The 24898-nt window shown below is 38.9% G+C and overlaps 1 protein-coding gene across 3 annotated transcripts in view; it reads left to right on the top strand.

The window, feature by feature from the left end:
- The window catches only part of PIWIL2 (piwi like RNA-mediated gene silencing 2), a 72138-nt gene that overhangs the window by 35008 nt on the left and 12232 nt on the right, over positions 1–24898 (top strand). For all 3 annotated transcript variants that reach the window (XM_043453911.1, XM_043453910.1, XM_043453912.1), the window contains 6 exons: positions 2238–2351; positions 3623–3811; positions 5978–6079; positions 6652–6768; positions 7361–7449; positions 8313–8418. In XM_043453911.1, coding sequence (XP_043309846.1) covers positions 2238–2351; positions 3623–3811; positions 5978–6079; positions 6652–6768; positions 7361–7449; positions 8313–8418 — 717 coding nt within the window. The remainder of the gene's footprint in view (positions 1–2237; positions 2352–3622; positions 3812–5977; positions 6080–6651; positions 6769–7360; positions 7450–8312; positions 8419–24898) is intronic.

The raw sequence follows: 24898 nt of genomic DNA on the forward strand, positions 1-24898 counted from the left end.
CCATTGTATTTTATGCAGCAGGAGACATAATGCAGGGGCGGCATGAGGTGGGGAAGTCCTTGACTTTGAACCTCAGTTCTGCCTCTTGCCTTGTTGGTTACTTGAAACAAATTGCTTAGAATCTCATAGTTTCTTTATCTATTAAGTAAAGATGATATTGAGTTAACAGAATTACATGGTAAAATCGTTAGCATAATATTTGACACATAGCACATGTTCAGTAAATACTAGCTTTTATTGCTTTCTTACTTTTCTCTCTAGGTTATACCTAAAATACTAATAATTAATTCTATCTTTTGTTCTCTTTCACTCTGAATTGACTCCTTGTTAAAAAAATTTTTTTTTAATATTTATTTTATTTTTTGGCTGTGGTGGATCTTTGTGGCTGCGCGCAGGCTTTCTCTGGTTGCAGCGAGCGGGGACCACTCTTTGTTGTGGTGCGCAGGCTTCTCCTCACAGTGGCTTCTCTTGTTGCAGGGCATGGGCTCTAGAGCATGCAGGCTTTAGTACTTGGAGCACATGGGCTCGCTGTTTGGGGTGCCCAGGTTTAGGTACCCCCAAGCATGTGGGATCTTCCCAGACCAGGGATCAAACCACCGTCCCTTGCATTGCCAGGCAGATTCTTAACCATTGGACCACAGAGGAAGTCCCGAAATTGTTTTTCTTTTTGTTTTTTTTTTTTTAACAAAAGTAGTGGAAAGTCAATAAGGAAAATGTGGATATAGAAAATGTAAAGAAGGAAATAAAAATATCAATAGTTTCATCGCCCAAAGATAATATCTTAGTGGTTTATTTTAGGCACATTAAAAAGACAGTATTCTTTTCATTATATTTTGTTTGCATAAACTTTTTTTCCTGTGAGTGTGAATCTTTTCTTACAAAATTGTGCTTATACTATATATGGTTTTGTGTCTTCTTTTTCATTTATTATTGTATCTTGAACATATGTTCATGTTGTTAAATATTATTTGAAGATGTAGAGAACTTAAACCAAAGAAGAAAAATGTTTATCCATAGTCATGCTATATCAGAATACCTGTAACCACTGTTAACATTTTGGTATATAACCTTTAGTGTTTTTGGTCTGTGTGTATGTGCATGCACATACTCACATGTGGTATGTATTTAAGTGGTTTCCTCTTTTTTTATTCAGTTTATTTGTAATGTCTTTTCATTTAATATTTTTCTGAATATTTTAATGGATAACAGATAATTCATTTTACTAATAATTTCTTATTCTTTTACATTCAAATTGAATTTAACATTTTCCTATGAAAATGAATCTGTGAACATCCTTATAATTATATCTTAGCACATGATGTTCATTTTCACAGATTTATGGAAGGGAAATTGCTAGGTCAGTGGACATACATATTTATGTTTCCAGTATTTTTTGTTATTTTGCCCTCCAGACAGTTTCAGCAGTTTTTTCCTTTCATAAGCAAAGATGAGTCTGACTCCTTTGCTGTTTGGTTACTAAGTTGTGTCCGACTCTTTCATGAACCCGTGGACTGTAGCTCTCCAGTCTCCTCTGTCCATGGTATTTCCCAGCAAGAATACTGGAGTGGGTTGCCATTTCTTTTTCCAGGGGATCTTCTTCACTCATTCTTCAAATCAGTTTTTATAATGTATATGTTGCTGTTTATTTTTTGCAAAAACAGGAAAAAAAGTGCACTTAGAAAGTGATTGTAATGGTCACAAAATATCCATCGTATAGATATATCATCAATTTAGTTACCTTGTTACTTTTGGGTATTTAGATCTGATTTATTTATTATTCTTCACTTTAATTTGGTCTTTCATTATATGAATTTTTTTTCCTGTTTTTCTTTTGTATGAAGTTTAATAGTAGTTTATGCTCAGTCTTATTATGGCATTTTCTCTTTAATTTTCTACTTAAATTTTTCTAAATATTATTTTCCTGTTCACCTTGAGTTTATAGGCATTTTACCTTCATTCTGTGGTTCTAAAAACACAATGTTCACAATGTTTTCTGATCCCTTTCTTGGGGACCATGTTGGGAGCTTCAGTAATTAAAAGGCAGTGCCTATTAAAACTGTGTGTATTCAGAGTTTTATTGACATGGATTTTTAACTGCTAACAGTTGCATTTTTCTACCGTTTTCAGAAGTTATGACAGGAACAGGTGTATATAGTAGAGTAGACCAGGCCTCTGGACATTTTTCTAACTAATGTTTGCAGATGGTTCATATCATAGGCGCTTTATTTTCTGTTTAGATTGAAGGACGTGTTCTGCCAATGGAAAGAATTAACTTAAGAAATACGTCATTTATCACATCTCCAGAACTAAACTGGGTTAAGGAAGTAACCAGAGACCTTTCCATCTTGACTGTAAGTGATTTGTGAGGTGGTAAAGAGAGGGCCAGTATTCCTAGAAATGTGAGGAAGCAGAAATTATTTAGTGTCCTCTTTTTGAGAGGAAGTACCAACTGAATTCCCATGGAATTACTTACTAAACTAAGGTCCTTCAAACAAGAGCAAATTGATGAGTTGTTAGAGGTAAGCCCTTTGCTTGACCATAGATTCAGGACAAAGAAATAAATTGCTATGGTAATTCATACAGTGCCAGCCTATTGCCAACTGTTCTTCGTTCTTCCTTCTTCCTTTCTCTTTCCTTCCTCTTTTCCCCTACAGTTTCCATGAAAGAAGTAAAATTAAAACAGTTTCCCACCAAGGCAACTAAAGAAAAAAATGGTATATAATTATTTTAAAATCTTTTTTGCTAACCTGGTTGCTATGGCCATGCATAAAGTATACATACTTTGTTTCAAAAATGTCTTTTGGCAATATATTTAAATAAAAGGTACACTTCTGTATATCAGTTCAGTTCAGTCGCTCAGTCTTGTCCGACTCTTTTCGACCCCATGAATCGCAGCACGCCAGGCCTCCCTGTCCATCACCAACTCCCGGAGTTTACCCAAACTCATGCCCATCAAGTCGGTGATGCCATCCAGTCATCTCATCCTCTGTCATCCCCTTCTCCTTCTGCCCCCAATCCCTCCCAGCATCAGGGTCTTTTCCAATGAGTCAACTCTTCGCATGAGGTGGCCAAAGTATTGGAGTTTCAGCTTCAGCATCAGTCCTCCCAATGATATATATAGTTTTGATTAATTTTCACAAATTGAGTAATCAATACTGAGGGTTAAGAAGCAGAACTTTACCAGTGCCCCTGAAGCTACCCTCCATGATCCTAATTACTACTACTTGTCACCCTTACATAGTCCCAAAATGGCCACTTTTCTGACCTCTAACAGCATTGAATTTTTTAAAGCTGTGTTTGTACGTAACATACACATGGAACCATACTTTATATATTCTTTCACATCTGCCTTCCTTTCTTCAACCTTGCTTGATGAATTTCTCCATATCATTAAGTATAGTTATAGAGCTTCCATTCTCATTGCTGCATAGTATTCCATTGTGAGCCTGCCACAATGTACTTATCACAGACATCTACATTAGTAATTGGCATTAGATAAGACAGGACTGAAGCAGAAAGAGTGAAAAGCAGTTTGTTCTTTGGAGTAACATCTCCTGAAATGATGTTGGAGTGTCAGAGATGTCATGGGAAGTACTAAAAAATAGCTTGTGGTTGTTCCTAGGTCCCCATGCATTTCTGGGCACTGTTTTACCCGAAGAGAGCAATGGATCAAGCCCGAGACCTGGTGAACATGTTGGAGAAGATAGCTAGCCCCATGGGCATGCGTATGAGCCCACCAGCCTGGGTGGAACTGAAGGATGACCGCATAGAGACCTATGTCAGAACCATTCAGTCCATGCTGGGGGTTGAGGTATAACTTCACTTGAGTAAAGTTTCCGGACGCCCATTTTGAAATACTTGAGTACTCGATTTTATCTCGCCGTGGTCGCCGGCCTGCTGTCGATGGTGTCCGGGAGCCTGCGTCTCACTCGCACGCACGTGGAGCTCGGAGTTAACGGTCGTCTTCGTCCCTTCCGTCCTGTGTTGCGCTCTCTCTCTCGTGTTCTGTTCTCGTGTCATCGACCGAGAGAATAGCTGACTGGACTTGGGTGTGTTATCTTTATAGCACATGTCGTGCACAGAAAGCAGTTTCCTGGGCCAGGTGCTGTCTTGCACGACTCAGTGCTGAGATGTCACAGTCTGGTCTGGCTTAAGATCCAAATTGCCCCGGTGATGAACTTGGCAGGGGCTTGTTCCTGATGGCCGAGCAGCACCACTAGAGCTGAGCAGGCCGTGGTATTCACAGCTTGTAGTTCAGGCCTTCAGTTCTTATCTGTGCATAAAGCAAAGGAAGGAGATTAAGGAGGGAGCAAAAGCAGGCAAAGAATTTTGGTGATAACTGGTCCTTGAAGAGTCAGTTCACGTGAGATCAATACTAGAATTAGGCTATGTTTGCATCATGACTTTCTCTTGATCCACCGCTCTGGGTGTATCGTCTGTAGCAGCACACTCCTGTTTTCCCTTTCTTTGTATTTTCTTGCTGACTTTCTATGCTGCTTACTCTGCAGTGGCCTCCCCTGGACCTGATAAATTCTGCCTTGCTTTCAGAAGAAAAGTCCAACTTAGCACCTCAGCTCTCCCATCTCATGACTTGGCATGTTCCTTTTATGAGAGTACACTGCCAACAATCTTCATGGATATTGACATGGATATGAGTTACATTCCTAATGTAACTTGGTCTTACTTGGTCATATTAGTCTTACTATCTGTCATCTTTAGGGCATTCTGTTTCATTTTTCTCTTTGTTTCAGGGTCATAAATCAGATGTCTACCGGAGTGAAGTGAGCCAGGAGGGGACTCTAGTGAATAAAGGGAGTAAACCCCATGACTGCAGATAACAGCCCAGCATTGTCAAATTTACTTTTAATTTGTTTTTCAATAGAAGCCAAAAATCTAGATTTGCACATGTGTGTATCTACCTATGTTTAAATGTTAATGTAAAAAAGACTTGTGACTCATTATAGAGACTAAAAAACCACATCCGTTTCTTAGATCCAGCCCACAGGCTCACAGTGTACAGCCCTTGTTCTCTGTGACTTTGGAAGTTCTTTGATATGATTTGCTGGAATGTGTTTCCTCTGAAAGATCTTAATTTAAAACTAATCTGGTTTGGAATAGTATACTGTTGATTTCTGATTCTGGCATAAAAGGTTGGCAAATTTATTTTACTTCTGTGCCGCCTTCCTTTATTCAGATTTTGAAAGAGCCTCTTTTTTTCCTCTCTTACTTTAATTTTTTTCAATTTTTTAAACCACACTGCACGGCATGTGGTACCTTAGTTCCCCAGCCAGGGATCAAACCCAAGCCCCCTGCAGTGGAAGCGTGGAGTCTTAACCATTGGACTGCCAGGGATGTCAGATCCTTTGTTTTAGTATCAGATCTCTTAAGTAGTGAGAGGTAGAAGATACTGATATAAGATAATCTGCTGGCAGTATTTTTCTCTCTCCTAATCAGAGAGTTAGGAAGATCTTCTTATGGATTTGGCAGTGACTTCATTTCCTCTGCATTTGACTCCGAATCCTTTCTTCTGGTATTATGTTCCCTATTTCCTAGTTAAAGTTCTGTGGCATTAATGTCATAAGGCACTTAGTTTACTAAAGAGAGTGGCAAAAAAAAAAAAATTGTCGGGAATTAGAAACATCAACTAATAAGAAACCCTTTCATATTTTTAAGTCTGGTCTTTTGCAGGCATCTTAAGTCTCCTAATGAGTAAGTCAGGTAATCAGGATCAGCTGTAGATAATTTGACATAGCATGTTATATAGCTAAGCAAAGAAGCCTGGAACCCAACAAATGTGAACCCAAAGGTCCATTCACAGACCTTTGTCTGTGTTGGAATGTCCACATCTTTGTTTCAGCCCCCACTATACACTAAAGGTCCTCTGGCTTTCCAGACTCTTGAACTGCCCTGACTAGAACCCTATCAGGGTCCCCTCAGAGTTCCAAAGCCTGACTTATATATACTTTATCTCCTCAAGGGGAAGATACAGATGGTTGTTTGCATCATCATGGGAACACGGGACGATCTCTATGGGGCCATTAAAAAGCTGTGCTGTGTGCAGACTCCTGTGCCCTCACAGGTGAGTGGGGGCTGGGCGGGAGGCACAGATGGAAACTCTAGGCTGCCCCGAGGCTTGGAAAAGAGGGGTAAATGTGTTCAAAAAGACTGACGTCACTGTTAGAAGCCAGCGCGTGTAGACCCAGCTGGTGAAACTTCCCCTGTTAGAGTAGCCTGGCGAATAGCAGGCACTCTTTGTAAAGACTGCCCTCGTGTTCCCACATGAGCCCTTGGGCTTGTTCAGAGCCAAGCCACCAGGTTGTTTCACATGACTGGGTGCTGAGAGTACAGGCGTCCCTTTGAAAGGGAAAGCTGACTTCCTATGGAGATTAATTTTTTTTTTCTCTGCATGAGATATTTTTGAAAGTTTTTATTGGCTGGTTTTTTTGGTTTTCATTTGCATTTTGTGTGCACATGTTTGTACACGCATGCCTGACTAGAGACCCAGTTAGTGTTAGAACTGTTAGTGCAAAGTAAATTACCTGCCAGCTGGAGTTTCTTGAGCAAATGTAGTATTTGCTTTAGAGTAGTTTACATTGTCCGAAAGGTTGCTAGTGTCCTCTTTGCCCATACCTTTTGGTCCCTCTATTACAGGTCATCAATGTCCGAACCATTGGTCAGCCCACCAGGCTTCGAAGTGTGGCCCAGAAAATTTTACTTCAGATTAACTGTAAATTGGGTGGTGAGCTCTGGGGAGTGGATATTCCTCTGGTGAGTGCTGCTGAGATATTTCTTTATTCAGTTCATCTCCCCAAACAGTCCTGCCTGGCTGTTTTCCTAATTTTCCTCCCAGAGTTTTCCATATTCTCATTGCCTAGTAATCAGAGTGGTTCATTCCTTGTTTTCGTATAGGCCAAAAGCTTAGACTGGTTTTCACATTTTTGAATGGTGAGAAAAATAAACATAAGACTTAATATCTCCAGACACAGGAAGATGATATGAAATTCAGATTTCACTGTCCTTAAATGCAGTTTTATTGGAACATAGCCTTACTCCTTTATGTACTACAACCTGTGGCTTCTTGTGTGTTGCAGTGGCAGAATTACATAGTTCCCCAGAGACGGTGTGGCTCACAAAGCCTAAGGTCTTTACTGATTAGCTCTTTATAGAAAGTCTGTCAATCCCTGATCTTGACAATCTCTGACTTTGTTCACAGTGTTTAAAAACGTCAGTTTGGTTGTACCCTTTCTCCCCCTCTCCCCAGAACTTAACTTTCATATGTTGCTTTGGGGTTCAGACAGCAATTCAAGGTGGGCTGACGGATTACTTGGATGTTGCGGTTTGTTTTTGCTTTCTGACCCAGAAACAGTTGATGGTGATTGGGATGGATGTTTACCACGACCCCAGCAGAGGCATGCGCTCCGTCGTTGGCTTCGTCGCAAGCATCAATCTGTGAGTGCCACTCCTGGCTCTGTCGTGTTTGGTTACCTCATTTTAACACCTAGTCTTACTGTAAAGCCATAAAATCTTTTGAGTATTCAATATTGTAGTAAAAGTATTCTAAAATCCTTCCTCCTCTCTCTTCCTATAATATTAATTTGTGCAATCCCTTGTCACACGTGTACGTTTCTTCCCTGGCTGCAGTGTAATCCCTTTCAGAATGGAGCCTGTGTCTTGGTGGTAGTGGATTTTTTTTCCCCCAGAAATGAGGGGTTTTGTTTGTTTTTTCTGATTATAAAAATGAAGCTTGCTCATGCAAAATCTCTGGAAATTGAGAAAGTGAAAATTCCTCATGGCTTATCTTTCATGAACCACCACCAAAGATTTGGCATATATATACTTTTAGGTTCTCTTTTATGTATATATTAACACTTCTAGGTAGCTGGTGGACACACACAAGTGGCATATTACTATATATACTGTTCCTCATTTTTTGTGTATTTAAACTATGTATTTTGGACATTTTCCCATATCAATATAAATAAATGTCCATTGTTTCTTTTTAGTTGCTGCATGGAATTTATTATATGCTACAGCACTATTTATTTAACTAGTCCTCTGTAGGTAGATATCTAGGTGTTTTTTTTTCCAATTAAAAGCAGTTTGGTAGCAAATATCCTTTATTCTGTAGCTGGTTTACATGTTTCTTTTCTCTGCATTAGCGTGTGATTTTACATGTAACATAAATGCATTTGCTGGATACTTGTGTGACTGATACATGGAGAAGCCTGTGTGTGCTGACATTCAGATGTAGTCCTTCCTCTGTAAATGTGTGTTCATCTTTTCTCTTTCTTCTCTCCCCACCTCTGCCCCAGCACCCTCACAAAATGGTATTCACGAGTGGTGTTCCAGATGCCTCATCAGGAGATTGTGGATAGCCTGAAGCTATGCCTGGTGGGCTCCTTAAAAAAGTTTTATGAGGTGAGGAGAACAGCAGTTTTAAAGTATCAGGGTTTTTAAGGACTGCCTTCCTGATCGTTTTAAGAGGAAGTCTGATTTAGTGGGGCTTCTCCAGTGGTTCAGCAAGTAAAGAATTCTGCAGTGCAGGAGACACAGGATATGCAGGTTTGAAGTGGATTCGATCTCTGGATGGAGAAGATTCCCATGGAGGAGGGCATACAGCCCACTCCAGTGTTCTTGCCTAGAGAATCCCATGGACAGAGGAGCCTGGTGGGCTACAGTGCAGAGAGTCACAAAGAGTTGGATACAACCGAAGTGACTGAGCACGCAGGCACTGGTTTAGAGAGAGGGATCCCAGGTCGAAGGTGAGTTTGCTAAAAAGACCACCAGCAGGCAGCTCAGAGGGACTGCGTGCTTCTACTTGTCGAGCAGCTTGAAGGGCTCAGTGCTTTGATTTGGTTTGGTAAGTAGTGATTATTTCCTGGCTTGTCGGCCTGTTGCCTGTAGATATAATCTTTAGGCCCTTATCAGAAAAGTCAGGGTAAATTTCAGTGATTAAAGCAGCTTATTAATTTTCTCAGCTTTTTATGGCTGTTATTAGGCGCTGGCTCTTTTCATTTAGGTTCAAGATCAGTGCCTCCCTGAAAATCACCCCTACAACTCCAAAGAATGCTGAGTGTGGAGAATTGCTGTCATTAAGCTGATACTGGGTCTGGGACAGTGAGCAAGCGAGGTACTGGGTTTTGCCTTGGCCAGTACATCAAAGGAAGCACTGATAAGTGGCTTTCATTTCTTAGGGGTCAGAGTTAGCCCTTTGCATAAAGATTAAACAGCAAGAAATCTAATAATTTCTCATGATTAAGGTCAATCTCTGGAACTCCACCTTGTTTCATTTCAGAGTAACATTTCCTACAGTGTCCTTCAGATAGTTTGATACTGTTTCAATATTAGACATTGTGTAAACCAGAAGTTCAATTTCTGTCTCTGAAGAATTCCATATGATATGCCACTTTGTTACCAAGTTCTCCTGCACCTTCCTTCTTACTGCTGTTGTTTTCCTGCAAAGTTCTGTGTGTTTTTTAGGCCATAGCTTGAAGATCACTTCTGTGAAGCCTTTCTCATTTTTCCCGCTCTGTTCTATCCCTTGAAAGAAAGTGAAAGTGATTTAGTTGTGTCCAACTCTTTGTGACCCCATGGACTGTACAGTCCATGGAATTCTCCAGGCCAAAATACTGGGATGGGTAGCCTTTCCCTTCTCCAGGGGATCTTCCCAACCCAAGGATCGATCCCAGGTCTCCTGCATTGCAGGCGGATTCTTTACCAGCTAAGCCATGCTTAGCTAAACTTAATTTTTTATGGTCCTCTCTCAAGGCCTTCTGTTTACATTCTGCATAGTGATGATCACATCCTGCTTTTTGTTAGTTGTTTGTATCTTTATTTGTCTCTCCCTCTAGGTTGTAAATTACTTGAGCCCTGTTCAGTTATTGATGGGTGTGTAATAAATTACCCTAAAACTTAGTGACGTACAGTGAGCATTTATGATATCCACTGTCAGGAAGTTGGACAATGGGCTCCCCTTCCTCTCCATTTGAGCATCTTCACATGGTCTTTTCACATGAGCTAGTTTAGGCTTCCTCAAGCAAGGTGGCTGGGGGTCAGTGCTTGAGCGTTCCAAGAGACTGAGAGAGCCAGGTGGAAAATGTGTTGCCTGGTATACCTTAGCTTTAAAATCCATGTAGTATCACTTCTACTGCATTTCTATGAGCCAAGTGGTAACATTGTGAATATGCCTAACTTTTGGAGGGGTCAGTTTGGGGGTAGGGGTAGACTAAAAAAACTGATATACTCTAAAAAGTCTTACTTATATTCTCAAACTTCTATACTAATTATTAGTCCCTTCTTCATTTTTTGGGCTTCCCTGGTGGCTCAGATGGTAAAGAATCTGCCCACAATGCAGGAGACCTGCGTTTGATCCCTGGGTCATGAGATCCCCAAAGAAGGGAATGGCAGCCCATTCAGATAAGATTACGTTTGTACCTTAAAATAAACTTGTACAAAACTCTTTAGCATAGGAGTTAGCTGATGGTTTGCTAATCCTGTTCTTCCTCAGGGCAGTTATTTTTCCATCAGTATTATACATCCTGAGGAGGCTTTAACCCAGCTTCCCAGTATATTTGCTAATCAGTTCATTTCAGATGCTCAGTCGTGTCCGACTCTTTGCAACCCTATGGACTGCAGCACGCCAGGCCTCCCTGTCCATCACCAACTCCCAGAGTTTACTCAAACGCATGTCCATTGAGTCGGTGATGCCATCCAACCATCTCATCCTCTGTCATCCCCTTTTCCCACCTTCAGTCTTTCCCACCATCAGGATCTTTTCAAATGAGTCAGTTCTTTGCATCAGGTGGCCAAAGTATTGGAGTTTGAGCTTCAGCATCAGTCCTTCCAATGAATATTCAGGACTGATTTCCTTTAGGATGGACTGGTTGGATCTTCTTGCAGTCCAAGGGACTTTCAAAAGTCTTCTCCAGCACCACAGTTCAAAAGCATCAATTCTTTAGCACTAAGCTTTCTTTATAGTCCCAACTCTCATATCCATACATGACCACTGGAAAAACCATAGCCTTGACTAGACGGGCCTTTGTTGGTAAAGTAACATCTCTGCTTTTTTATATGCTATGTAGGTTGGTCATGGCTTTTCTTCCAAGGAGCAAGCATCTTTTTATTTCATGGCTGCAGTCACCATCTGCAGTGATAAGAAAGTCTGTCACTGTTTCCATTGTTTCCCCATGTAATTGCCATGAAGTGATGGGACCAGATGCCATGATCTTAGTTTTCTGAATATTGTTTTAAGCCAGCTTTTTTATTCTTCTCTTGCACTTTCATCAAGAGGCTCTTTAGTTCTTCTTTGCTTTCTGCCATAACTGTGGTATCGTTTGCATATCTGAGGTTATTGATATTTCTCCCGGCAATCTTGATTCTTCCAGTGAACTTCTGCTTCATCCAGTCCAGCGTTTCTCATGATGTGCTTATCAACATTAGTATTACCACAAGACGTGGTATAGTTGAATCTTACCAACAAGGTTAGTGTCACATCACAGTGCAGGGTGACGGGTAGATATAACCTGAAATGTTAGAGTCAATAGTGACACATTAGTAGAGACCCTCACAGGCTTGAATAATTAGTCCAGCTCATCATTATACTGTAAGACTAAAGTATCTCCCAGAGCCATGCCACTTAAGTTTTTAGGCTTCCATCCAACTTTGTCAGTTTCTGAAAGCAGCAGTTCATTGCGATTTCAGACATCTGGTATTTTTGAACTAACAGACAGTATCATCGCTTGCTCTGGGACTCTTTTAGAAGAGACCAGTGTAATACTGGGAGAAGGCAATGGCAACCCACTCCAGTACTCTTGCCTGGAAAATCCCATGGACAGAGGAGCCTGGTAGGCTGCAGTCCATGGGGGCGCGAAGAGTCGGACACGACTGAGCGACTTCACTTTCACTTTTCACTTTCATCCATTGGAGAAGGAAATGGCAACCTACTCCAGTGTTCTTGCCTGGAGAATCCCAGGGACGGCGGAGCCTGGTGGGCTGCCGTCTGTGGGGTCGCACAGAGTCGGGCACGACTGAAGCGACAGCAGCAGCAGCAGCAGTGTAATATGTATTTGCCTCCTTGCACAACCATTTCTTTCTTTCTTTATCCTCAGCTACCATTCTTCCTTCCATTTATACCCAGACTTTTCCAACTTTGGGTGTATACCTAGGAGGGAAATTGCTGTGTCATATGGTAATTGAATTCCATGGACAGAGGAGCCTGGCAGGCTGCAGTCCACAGGATCGCAAGGAGTCGGACATGACTGAGCAACTTTCACTGATTCACTGATGGTAATTCTATGTTTTAACTTGTTGAGGAACCCTCAAACTGTTGTCCACAGTGGCTGTGCATTATGTACTTTTCACATGCCTACCAGCGATATAGAAGGGTTCCAGTTTTTCCATATCCTTGCCAGCACTTCTTACTTTCCATTTTTAATTGTTAACTATTGTGAAGTGGAATCTCATTGTGGTTTTAACTTGCATTTCCTTAATGACTAACGATGTTGAACATCTTTTCATGTGCTTATTGTCCATTTGTATATCTTCTTTAGAGAAGGCCTTTCAAGTCCTTGTCCTGTTTTTCAGTTGATCTATTTGTCTTTTTATTTTTGAGTTGTAAGAATTTTTGTTTTGTATATTCTGAATATAGAACTTTTATCTGATGTATGATTTGCAAATATTTTCTCCCATTTTGTAGAATTTCTTTACTTTCTTGATAATGTTATTTGACGCACAAAAGTTTTAAATTTTGATAAAGTCCCATTTACCCATTTTTTCTTTTGTTCCTGTGCTTGTGGCATCAAATCTAAGAATCTGTTACCTAATTTGAAGTCATGAAGATTTACACCTTTGTTTTCTTCTAATAGTTTTAGAGCTTTCAGTTCAGTTCAGTTCAGTCACTCAGTAGTGTCTGACTCTGTGACCCCATGAACCAGGCCTCCCTGTCCATCACCAACTCCCAGAGTTTACTCAGACTCATGTCCATCAAGTCAGTGATGCCATCCAGCCATCTCATCTTCTGTTGTCCCCTTCTCCTCCATCCCTTTAGCTCTTACCATTTATGTCATTGATCCATTTTGAGTTACATTTTGTGTATGGAATAAAGCAGGGGTCCAACTCTACTCTTTTGCATGTAGTCACCAGCTTCTCCCAGCACCTCCTGTTGGGGAGACTATATTCTTTATAGACTGGTATTGGCATCCTTGTTAAGATTCAGTTGGCCAAACAAAGCTGTTTGGGTTTATTTCTGAACTCTCAATTCTATTTCTTTGGTCTGTTTGTCATCCTTAGGTCAGAATAACACTGTTCTGGTTATATTGTTCCATTTTAGTTAGTTTTGAAGTTAGGACATCTGAGTTTTCCATGTTTTTTTTCAATATTGTTTTGGCTATTCAGATACCCTTGGCATTCCATATGAATTTGATAATAGTCATTTCCATTTCTTTTTTTCAAAAAAGGCCATTGGAAATTTGATAGCAATTGCATTGAATTTATAGATCACTTTGCAAATATTGTAATCTTAATATTTACTCTTGCAGTATGTAGACACAGGATGTTTTTTTGTTTATTTAGGTTGTTTCTAATTTCTCTCAGCAATGTTTTGTAGTTTCTGTGTAGAAGTATTTCACTTCCTTGATTAAATTTACTCTAGATATTTTATTCTTTTGAATGCTACATTTATGGAATAGTTCTCATTTTTGGATTGTTCATGCTAGTGTTTAGAACTAGCTGTTTTGTGTATTAATGTTCAACTGTGCAACTTTTCCGAATCTACTAGCTTTAGTAGATTTCCCCTCCCAATTCTTTTGGATTTTCTGTGTATAGAATCAATTATCTGCAAGTAGAAGTAGTCATACTTCTTTCATCTGAATTTAGTTGCCTTTTATCTGTTTTTCTTGCTTAGTTGCTCTGACTGGAACTTCTAGTACAGTTTTTAATAGAAGTAGTAAAAACAGTCATCCTATCTTTTTCTTGCTCTTAGGTGGATATTTTTTAGTCTTTCACCATTGAGCATGATGTTAGCTGTGGGTTTTTCATAGACTCATTTTATCACATTCAGGAAGTTTCTTTATGTTCCTAATGGGCAGAGTGCTTTTATGGTGAAACTGTGTTGGATTTTAGAACAGTCTCATTCATGTTAATACCAAATTAATTTCAGTAGTACACAGACTATTGTTCCTGTGTGCTTCTGTGGTGTGCCTCCTTCTTTGTGCTAATTTTATATTACGGTTTCCAGAGAAACAGAATCAATACAGTTTGTATGTGTGTATGTGTATGTGTGTGCATGTTTGTGTATTTTGAGGAACTGGCTCATGTAATTTACAGAGGCTGGCAAATCCAAAATATACTGGGTTGGCCAGGAGGCTGGAGACCCAGAGAAGGGCTGATGTTGCAGATTAAGTTTGAGTTTATCCTAATTGATATTTTTTAGTCTTCTTTAATGTGTCAGTTAATTTTTGCATTAAACTAGGAAATTTTTGGTCAGTATTTCTTCACACACATTTTTGCCCCTTTCCCTTTCTCCTCTGCTACTAAGACTCCTATTATTTGTATGTTGTTATGCTTGATGGTGTCTCATTGCATTTCAGAGACTGCATTTATTTTTCTTCCTTTTTTTTTCTATTTCTCTTACTGAATTATCTACTCTTAAGCCCCTCTACTAAATTTTTCATTTCCATTTCACTTAATACTTTCTGACTCCAAAATTTTTGTTGGTTCTTTCTTACAATTTTTTTTTTAAATATTATTTTTTGGCTGTGGTAGGTCTTCATTGCTGCATGCAGGCTTGCTCTCGTTGTGGTAAGCAAGGACTACTCGTTGCTCTACTGTGTGGTGAGTGGACTTCTCATTGCAGTGGCTTCTCTTGTTGCAGAGCTCAGGCTCTAGGCACATTGGCTTCAGTAGTTGGATGTGGGCTCAGTAGTTGTGGCGCATAGATGGAGTTGCTCTGAGGCATGTGGGGTCTTCGTGGACCCGGAATCGAACCAGTGTCCTTTGCATTGCAAGGCAGATTCTGATTGGTTTAAAGTCCATGTCTAGTGTAACCAGTGTCTGGGCTTCTCCAGTACAGTTTCTGTTCACTACATTTTTTTCATGTGAATGGGCTTTACGTTACTATTTCCTGGCATGCTTCATAATTTTTTATTGAAAGCTAGACATTTTTAATATAATGCTGACGACTCCGCAAGTCAGATCTCCACCCCTGTGGACTGTTGTTGTTGCTCTTTGTTTGATGACGTTCCTGGCCTGATTCTGTAATCTTGGTAATCTAAACTGTGTGTAGTCACTGAAATCTCCCCCTCGTTTATTTAGCTCAGTGATCAGCTAATGACAGGGTAAGAATTTCTTCAAATGCTTTGAATGCTCTGCATCCTCCAGCGATTGCTGGATTATTTTCACAGTTACTGTGGTAGTGAAACTGCAGGTTTTACAGCTACTGCAAAGAAAGGGGGATATGAACAGAACAAGTTAAAACACCACAAAGCTGAAGATCCACAGTTTTGTTGAATAAAAGCTGTTCAGATTCTTTCAAGCTTTAGTTAGTTTTCACAGCCCTAAAAAAGTTGCTTTTGGGTCAAAGCAGTATGCTTGTTGCTTTTATGGTTGAACAGTTTTTCAGAGGTCCTTACTTTCTCTTTCAAGAAGCATTTCTTGAGGAGTGCTTTTGACAGTCTGCTTTTGTCAAGTGCAAGTACTTTTCTAGGTGGACAGTCATTAGACTTTAGAAGCCACTGAAACTAGATCGCACTAGAAAACCTCCATCATCTGGTTTTAGGACCCCAAAGGGCTACTTTCTAGGAATAAGAGGAATTGAAAGCAAATTATGGCTCCCTTTGCATTATTTAAAATTTTTGAATCAAATATGATGATCTGGTGTGCTAGTGTTTCCAAGTTTCTCGTAGTATGAATACTCCAGGTACCTGGAAGAAACAAACTTGAATATTCTCTGTGTGAAAAACATCGTTCCAGGCCCCACATTACTTGTATTAATTGCTTAACAATAATGTAAATACAAGCATACCTCAGAGATATTGTGGGTTCAGTCCCAGACTACAACAGTGAAGTTAGTACTGCAGTGAAATGAGTCACAAGTTCTTAGTTTCTCAGTGCATAGGAAAGTTAGGTTTACACTATAGTGTAATCTTATTAAGTGTTCAATAAACAAATATGCATATCTTAATTTAAAAAATATGTTAAAAAAATGGCACTGATAGACTTGCTCAACACAAAGTGACACAAACCTTTAGTTTGTAAAAAATGCAATATCTGAAAAATGCAATAAAGTAAAGCACAATAAAACGAGGTATTCTATGTCTATGCTATGTGTGTGCTATGTTAGCATTCAGTTTTTTAAAAGGAATATGTATATTATACACTCATATGTATACACATGTGTGTTTGATATAGTTATATACATACACACATATACATAAATATGCATTCAAAATACATATACACACATACGTATGTGTGTATATATATATCATATATTTATCATATATATATTTGAGTTTAATTGAAAAGAAAGATTAAGTAGGTGAAAATACAAATAGACTGAAGCACAGTGAGACGATGAGAGCCGCATTTGGGTTCTTTTTCTTTAGGGACATAAGCTAATTCTGGAAGAGGCAGCGGAAACAATGAAAAGCTTTGGAGCACTTTTGAAGTCTTTAGGGATCAAAAGACGGAGGCCTGGGCCCCCACGTCAGTGTCATCTGGAGTCTGCTCCCCATTATTTGGACTGTGAATCTGAAGGGCTGCAGACTCTGAATAAAGAAGAGCTGTAGGTAGACCAACTCTGAATTAATTTCAGTTCTTGAATATGGATTCAGGTAAACTCTGACTGCTAGTTTTTCTGCCCATTTGCCAAAAGCAAATACAAATCCTCTGAAGGAAGATAGTAGTATCCTGGGCATCACATTTTTTCTGCAATATCTAGCAATCAATAAATAATAACCAAGGATACGAGAGAAAATGAAGGGACTGAAAAACCAAGATCAACACATAATTGATCCAGATACACAGAGGATTCAGCCAGATGAGTAATCAGATAGGTTTTAAAATAACTACACTTAATAAATTTGGAGAAATGGAAGAGAACATTAAGAATTTTAGCAAAGAATTCTTGGGGAGTTTTATGGGGAAAAATCGAAATTTCTAGAACTAAAAATGGCGCTTACCAAAATTAAACAGTCAGTGAATTGGTACATTAGGTTGCTAGGGCTGTCATACAATATCCCATGGACTGAGTGGCTTAAACAATAGAAGTTTATTTCCTCACAGTTGTTATGTAGGGTAGGAAGTCTAAGATCACGGTGCTGTTTTAGAGGGCTGGATTCTCCTGAGGCCTCTCTCCTTGTCTTAAAGACGGCTGTCTTCTCTCTGTGTCACATAATATTCACCCCATGTATGTCTGTGTACCAGTCCCTTCTTCTTAGAAAGACACCAGTCATATTTGATGAGGGCCCACCCCAGTGACCTCATTTAAACTGAATAACCTCTTTAAATAGATATTCCAAGTACAGTCACATTCTGGGTATGGTGGATTAGGTCTTCAACACACAAATTTTGGAGAAACATATCTTTGTGCATAACAGTGGGTAACCTTAGTTTAGGCTTAGTTGAGGAAATAAAGAGACCATTAAAATATAGGTAAAAAAGTAAATTTCACTGAGATACAGAGGGTTAGAAAATATAACAAGGTAACAGACGTGGGAGTTATGGAGTTAAAATATAATACACACTTAAGTGGCCCAGAAGGAGGTAAGGGAGAGTAGAGGGCAGAAAAGACAATGGTAAAGAACATTCTAAAAGTGATAGAAAACACATCAGGTCATAGAGACAAGAAATCCGTCAAATCCCAAGCAAGATATAAAAAGTACACTTGGGCACATTATAATAAAACTGTTGAAAGTAAAGACAAATAAATATATACACCTGCTAAGACATATATACACACACCTGTTAAGGAAAACAAGAGCACTTATCTTCAAGAAGCAACAAATTGACAAACAGTGAACTAGTCAAAACAGTTTGAACCACAAATAAAGAGAGCTACAAAATGCTGAAGGAAAATAACTACCAACATAGAATCTAATATCCACTAAAAGTAACTTTTAGTAAGGTGAAAAGAAGAGAGACTCCCTCATTGGCAGATTTGCATTGAAGGCATATACTAAAGAGCATTTTTCACCTAGAGGGAAAATTATCCCAGAAAGAAATGTAGAAATGGTTAAAGGAATAAATATAGGAGTAAAAGTGCCAAACATGGGCGTAAATTTAAATGAATGCCCACCATCTAAAATAATGTTTTTGAATGGATATATATTCATTTGTGTGTATAAATTTCAAATTAATGACAATAAAATTATATCTGGGAGAAGTAAATGAAATTCCAATGCCTTGAGTTTCTTTAATTGTTGAGGAAAAGGTGAAAGTACTAATATATATTATATTTTGATACACTAAAGAGTTATGTTGTAATTTCTAGGGTAGCCACTAAAAGAATAAAAGAAGAGCATGTAACAATTTAGACAAGAGAAGAGAAAATAAAATAATAAAATTTTTAAGGAAAAAATATAGAGTAGATGAAACAGATAGCAAGCGATACCTGGACCTTGACTATGTCATGCTAAATGAAAGAAGCCAGTCATAAAGGACCACACATTCACATATTACATGAGTCCATTCATCAGAAATATTTAGAACACTGACATTTTAGGAACAGAAAGTAGATTAGTGGTTGCTTAGGGCTAAGTTAGGGAGAGAATAAGAGATATAGGGTGGTGGTAGTTTAAGAGTCTGGGACTTGTTGAGGTGATGAAAATGTTATAAAATTGATTGTGTTGATAGTTGTATGTATCTGTGAATACACTAAAAACCATTGAATTTTACACTTTAAATTGGTGAATTACATGGTATGTGGATTATCTGAATAAAGGTATTTTTAAGGAAATTAACCTTATAGAAATTCTGGCATTCTAAAATGTAAAATGAATATTTCATGATGGGGGCTTAACATCAGATTTGATTAAGCAGAAAGAAATAGCTGGAAATTTGAAGATAGGTCAGTTGATATTATTCAGTGTGAAGAAAAGAAAGAAAAAAAAAAGGAATTCTAACAGAGGCTCAGCGATCTGTGGGATAACATCAGCCATAGCAACATGAACATAATGTGATTCCCAGAAGGGGAGTTATGAGAAAGGATAGGGAAGAAAGAATACTGGAGGAAATAATAGCCCCAAATTCCCCAAATTAGTGAAAAAAATCATTCATCCAAGAGGCCCAGTGAACACTAAATAGGAAAAACTCAGATACCCACACCGAGACACAACCTAGTAAAACTGCTAAAAGACAAAGAGGGCATCTTGAAAGCACCAAGTGAAAGCCACTCGTTATGTTCAAGGCATCTTCAATTTGATTAAGAGCTGACTTCTAATCAGCAGTCGTGGAGGCCCGAAGGCAGTCAGATGACGTATTGCAAATGCTGGAAGAAAAAGAAGGTTGAATAGGAATTGTATATCCAGAAAAGCTCCTGTTCAGAAATGAAGGCTAAACCTTGACATTGTGCTCAATGAAAGAAGCTAGACATAACAAGTCACATATTTATATTATTCCATTTCTATGAATGGGCTTCCCAGGTGGCATTAGTGGTAAAGAACCTGCCTGCCAATGCAGGAGACATAAGAGATGAAGGTTCCATCTCTGGGTTGGGAAGAGCTCCTGGGGGAGGGCATGGCAATCCACTCCAGTATTGTTACCTGGAGAATCCCATGGACACAGGAGCCTGGTGGGCTACCACACACAGTCAGACACTCCTGAAGTGGCTTAGCATGCACATCTGTGAAGTACCCAGACGAGGCGTATTTGTAGAGACAGAACAGATTGCTGGTTTCCAGAGAAGGAGCATGCTGGCAGGAATAGGGCATAACTGCTGATGGGTCCAAGGTTCTTTTCAGGGTGATGAAAATATTGTTGAAATAGGTAGTGTTGATAGGTACAAGATTTTGTGAATATACTAAAATCTCTGAATTACACTCTTTGAGGTGGTGATTATTTTGTGATTTATATCTCATTTTTTTTTTAAAGGAGAAAGTAAGACATTCTGAGATAAAAGCTGGGGGGACTTGTCACTAGCAGACCTGTCCTACAAGAAATACTTAAGGGAGCCCTTCATGTAGAAATGAAATGACATAGACAGTAACTTGTATCCACATGAAGAAATCAGTAGCCCCGGGAAAGATAACTGTATAGATAAAGGAGAGCAAAAATATATTTTTGTTTGTAACTTTTCTTCTAGTTTGTGTCTTAAGAGACAAGGGCAAAAAGCAATAATTATAAATCTAATTGGTTGTGTATACAGTATATAAATATTTAACTTGTATGACCAAGTTACAATGGGGAGGAGAGGGAGTGGAGCCATATAGAAGCAAAGTTTTTGAACAATACTAAAATTAATTTTGTATTAATTGACCAAATGAGATTGTTGTAATATGTTAATTGTAATCCCCAGGTGAAACACTAAGAAAATAACTCAAAAATATAAGAAAAGGAATGATGAAGGAGTTAAAATGGTAACTAGGAAATGCCTGTTTAATACAAATTAAGGCAGTGGAGGAAAAATAGAGGGACGTAAAAGATATAAGGCATGTGGAAAGCAAATGGTGAAACAGCAGATGTGAACTTTACTCTGTCAGTAACTGCGCTAGGTGTAAGTGGACTAAACGCCATTCAGAGGTACTAGTTGTAACTTGGATTGAGTGAAAATATGAAGATGTGCTTTCTACACGAGACATAGTTTAGTTTCAAAGACACAGCATGTGGAAAGTAAAAGAAGAAAATAAACCATGCAAATAGTAACCAAAAGAGAGCTGCCATAGCTATACTAATAGGCCAAGTAGACTTTTAAGACAGCAGTTGTTACTGAAGACAAGACAAGACTTTTGTAATAGCAAAAGGGTCTGCCCATGAGAAGATCATAAAACATAAACTCATGTGAAACTATCAATATAGATCCAACAATATATGAAACAAAAGCAAATGTAAGTGAAAGGAGAAATAGATAATTCAGTAATAGATGGAGATTCCAAACTTCCATTTTCAGTAATGGATAAAACAAGTAGAAATAAGATCAACAAGGAGATAGAATATTTTAACAACTCTGTGATCTAACTCAACGTAACAGATGTCTACAGAGCACCCAACAACAGAACTCCCATTCTTCTCAAATGTACGTGACACATTCTCCATGATAAAATGTATGTAAAACAAGACTCAGTACATTTTAAAAGATTGAAACCCTGCAAAATACGGTCTGAAACCACAATAGTATGAAATTAGAAGTTAATACAAGGGACATTTGGGAAAATCACAACTATATGGAAATTAAACAGTACTCTTAAGTAACCAGGAGGTCAAAGAAGAAATCAAAGGGGTAATTAGGAAACAGTTTGAGATAAATGGAAATAAAGAAAGCATACCAAAACTTCTGGATGTATGTAAAGCAGTACTTAGAAGAAAATTTATAGCTGTAAATGAGTGAGTGAGTGAAGCCACTCAATCAAGTCTGACTCTGTGCTACCCCATGGACTGTAGCCTACCAGGATTCTCCATCCATGGGATTTCCCAGGCAAGAGTGCTGGAGTGGGTTGCCATTTCCTTCTCCAGGAGATCTTCCCTACCCAGGGATCAAACCCGGGTCTCCTGCATTGTAGGCAGATTCTTTACTGTCTGAGCCACCTATATTAAATAAGAAAAATCTCCAAACAACCCAAGTTCCACTTAAGAAACTAGAAAGAGAAGAGCAAACTAAGCTCAAAGCAAGATGGAAAAATTGATAGAGGTTATAGCATAGGTAAGTGAACTGGAACACTTAGAAACGGCAGAGAAAATCAGTGCCACCAAAAACTGATTATTTGAAAAGATCAACAAAATTGATAAGCCTTTAGCTAGTACCCATGAAAATGAGAAGAATCAGATACTAAGATCAGGAATGAAAAAGACCGACCTTGCAGAAATAAAAAGGATTTTAGGAAATGAACTATATGCCAAGAAATTAGATTACCTAAATGAGATGGACAAACTCCAAAAGAGGCACAAACCATAAAAACTTTTTAGTTATACCAAACATTGAAAGAATATTCTTTCACGAACTCTTCCAAAAAATATGAAAGCAGGGAGCATTTTCCAGTTTGTACCATAAGGCCAGTATTACCCTAATACTAAAGCTAAACTGGTTCCAAATTGGGAAAGGAGTATGTCAAGGCTGTATATTGTCACCCTGCTTACTTAACTTGCATGCAGAGTACATCATGCAAAATGCTGGGCCGGATGAAGCACAAGCTGGAATCAAGATTGCAGGGAGAATAACCTCAGATATTCCCTTATGGCAGAAAGCAAAGAGGAACTAAAGAGCCTCTTGATGAAAGTGAAAGAGGAGAGTGAAACTCAACATTCAAAAAACTAAGATCATGGCATCCAGACCCATCACTTCATGTAAATACCTGGGGAAACAATAGAAACAGTGATTCTTTTCCTGGGCTCCCAAATCACTGCAGGTGGTGACTGCAGCCATGAAATTAAAAGATGCTTGCTCCTTGGAAGAAAAGCTATGACAAACCTAGACAGCATACCTTGCCAACAAAGGTCCATTTAGTTAAAGCTATGGTTTTTCTAGTAGTCATGTATGAATGTGAGAGTTGGGACTGTAAAGAAGCCTGAGTGCCGAAGAATTGATGCTTCTGAACTGTTGTGTTGGAGAAGACTCTTGAGAAGTCCCTTGGACTGCAAGGAGATCCAACCAGTCAATCCTAAAGGAAATCAGTCCTGAATATTCATTGGAAGGACTGATGCTAAAGCTCAAACTCCAGTTCTTTGGCCACCTGATGCGAAGAACTGACTCACTGGAAAACACTCTGATGCTGGGAAAAATTAAAGGCAGGAGGAGAAGGGGACGACAGAGGATGAGATGGTTGGATGGCATCACCGACTCGATGGACATGAGTTTGAGCTGTCTCCGGGAGTTGGTAATGGACACAGAAGCCTGGCATGCTGCAGTCCATGGGGTCACAAAGAGTCAGACACAGCTGAGCGACTGAACTGAACTGAAAGCTAGACCAAAATATCACAAGAAAATTAGACACACACACACACAAAATTACAGAAGATTTCTAGACTGGAAATGAAGTTAAAGTATGCCTTTTAAAATATTTATTTTATTTGTTTATTTGTTTGCATCAGGTCTTAGTTGCAGGTGGGATCTTTAGTTGTGGCATGCGAACTCTCAGTTATGGCATGTGGGATCTGGTTCCCTGACCAGGGATCGAATCTGGGCCCCCTGCATTGGGAGCATGGAGTCTTAGCACTGGGCCACCAGGCAAGTCCCAAGTTAACTCTCTGTATCTATTTGACATTGTCTTACATACAAAAAAAATCACAAAGAATACATGCACACATGCTATTGTAGCTAATAAAAGTTCAGCAGGGTTGAAGATACAAGATTAATATGCTGTAATCAACTCTTTCCCTAAGCCACTATTGTATTCCTACAGAAAGAGGAAAGTCTGGTCACAGAGTCACAGAAGGCCGTGTAAACAGAGACCCAGACACAGAAGAAGGCACTGGAAAGGTGGAAGTGAGATTGGAGTGATGTGTATACAATCCAGGAAACACTAAGGATTGCCAGAAACCACCAGAGTGGGCCAGGAGGTGCTCTTCCCTAGGGCCTTTGGAGGACGCATGTTGCACTGTTGATAACTGCGATTCTGGACTTCTACCCTCTAGAAATGTGAGGGGGTACATTTCTGTTGTTCCAAGCTACTCAGTATGTGGTTGCTAAAGCAACCCTTGAAAAGAGTACAGCAACCCAGTGGGTTATATTCCAGTTATGCAAGGTTGGTTCAGCATTTGAAAATTTGTATACAGTCCATCAGTAGACTCAAGAAGAAAAATCCTGTCACACCAATAGATGCAGAAAAAGCATTTGACAAAAGTCAACTCCCATTCATGATTTAAAAAATAAAAAAGCCTCCCAACAGACTAGCACTGTAGGAGGAACGTGATAAATTTGATAAAGAACACCTACAAAAATCCTGCAGCTAACCTTGTACCTAATTCTGAGAAACTAGATCAAGAACAAAGTGTTTCTTCTCTTGCCATTCCTATTCAGCATCATACTAGGAGTCCTAGCTAATGCAAAAAGACAAAAAGGAGTAAAACTTATACAGTTGAAAAGGAGAGAGAAAACTTTACAGGTAGCATGTCTACATAGACATCTCAAGAAGTCAACAGCAAAAGAGAACTCTGCTGGAATTATAAGGTTGCAGGATACAAAGTAAATATACAGAATTAAGTTGCTTAAAAAAAACAACCACAAAATCAATTCCTTTTCTATATACCAGCAATGAACAATTAGAATTTGACATTGAAAACCATACAGTTTGTATTAGCACCAAAAAAAAGAAATATACAGATATAAATCTAACAAAATTTGTGTAAGATCTACATAAAGAAAACTCTTAAAATGCTCATGAAAAATAGCAAAGAATCTAAAAAAAGGGAGAGCTATCCCATGTTTGTTGATAGACTCGATATTACCAAGATGTCAGTTCTTCCCAATTTGATCTATATCTTCCCAATTTGATTTGTCTAGTGTAGCACTAGACAGAATCCCAGCAAAGTTTAAATGGAAAGGCAAAAGACACAGGGTAGCCAACCCAGTACTGAAGAAAAACAAAATCAGAGGACTTAGGTTCCTCAAAGAGTTACTCTAAATCTACAGTAATATAGATGGTGTGGTACTGACAAAAAAAAATAGGTAAGTCAAGGTAACAGCCCAGAAATAGACCTGTACAAATACATTCCAGTGATCTTTGGTAAAAGAACATGGGCACTTCAATGGGAA

Source organism: Cervus canadensis, chromosome 30, assembly GCF_019320065.1.
Source record: "Cervus canadensis isolate Bull #8, Minnesota chromosome 30, ASM1932006v1, whole genome shotgun sequence".
NCBI lineage: Eukaryota > Metazoa > Chordata > Mammalia > Artiodactyla > Cervidae > Cervus > Cervus canadensis.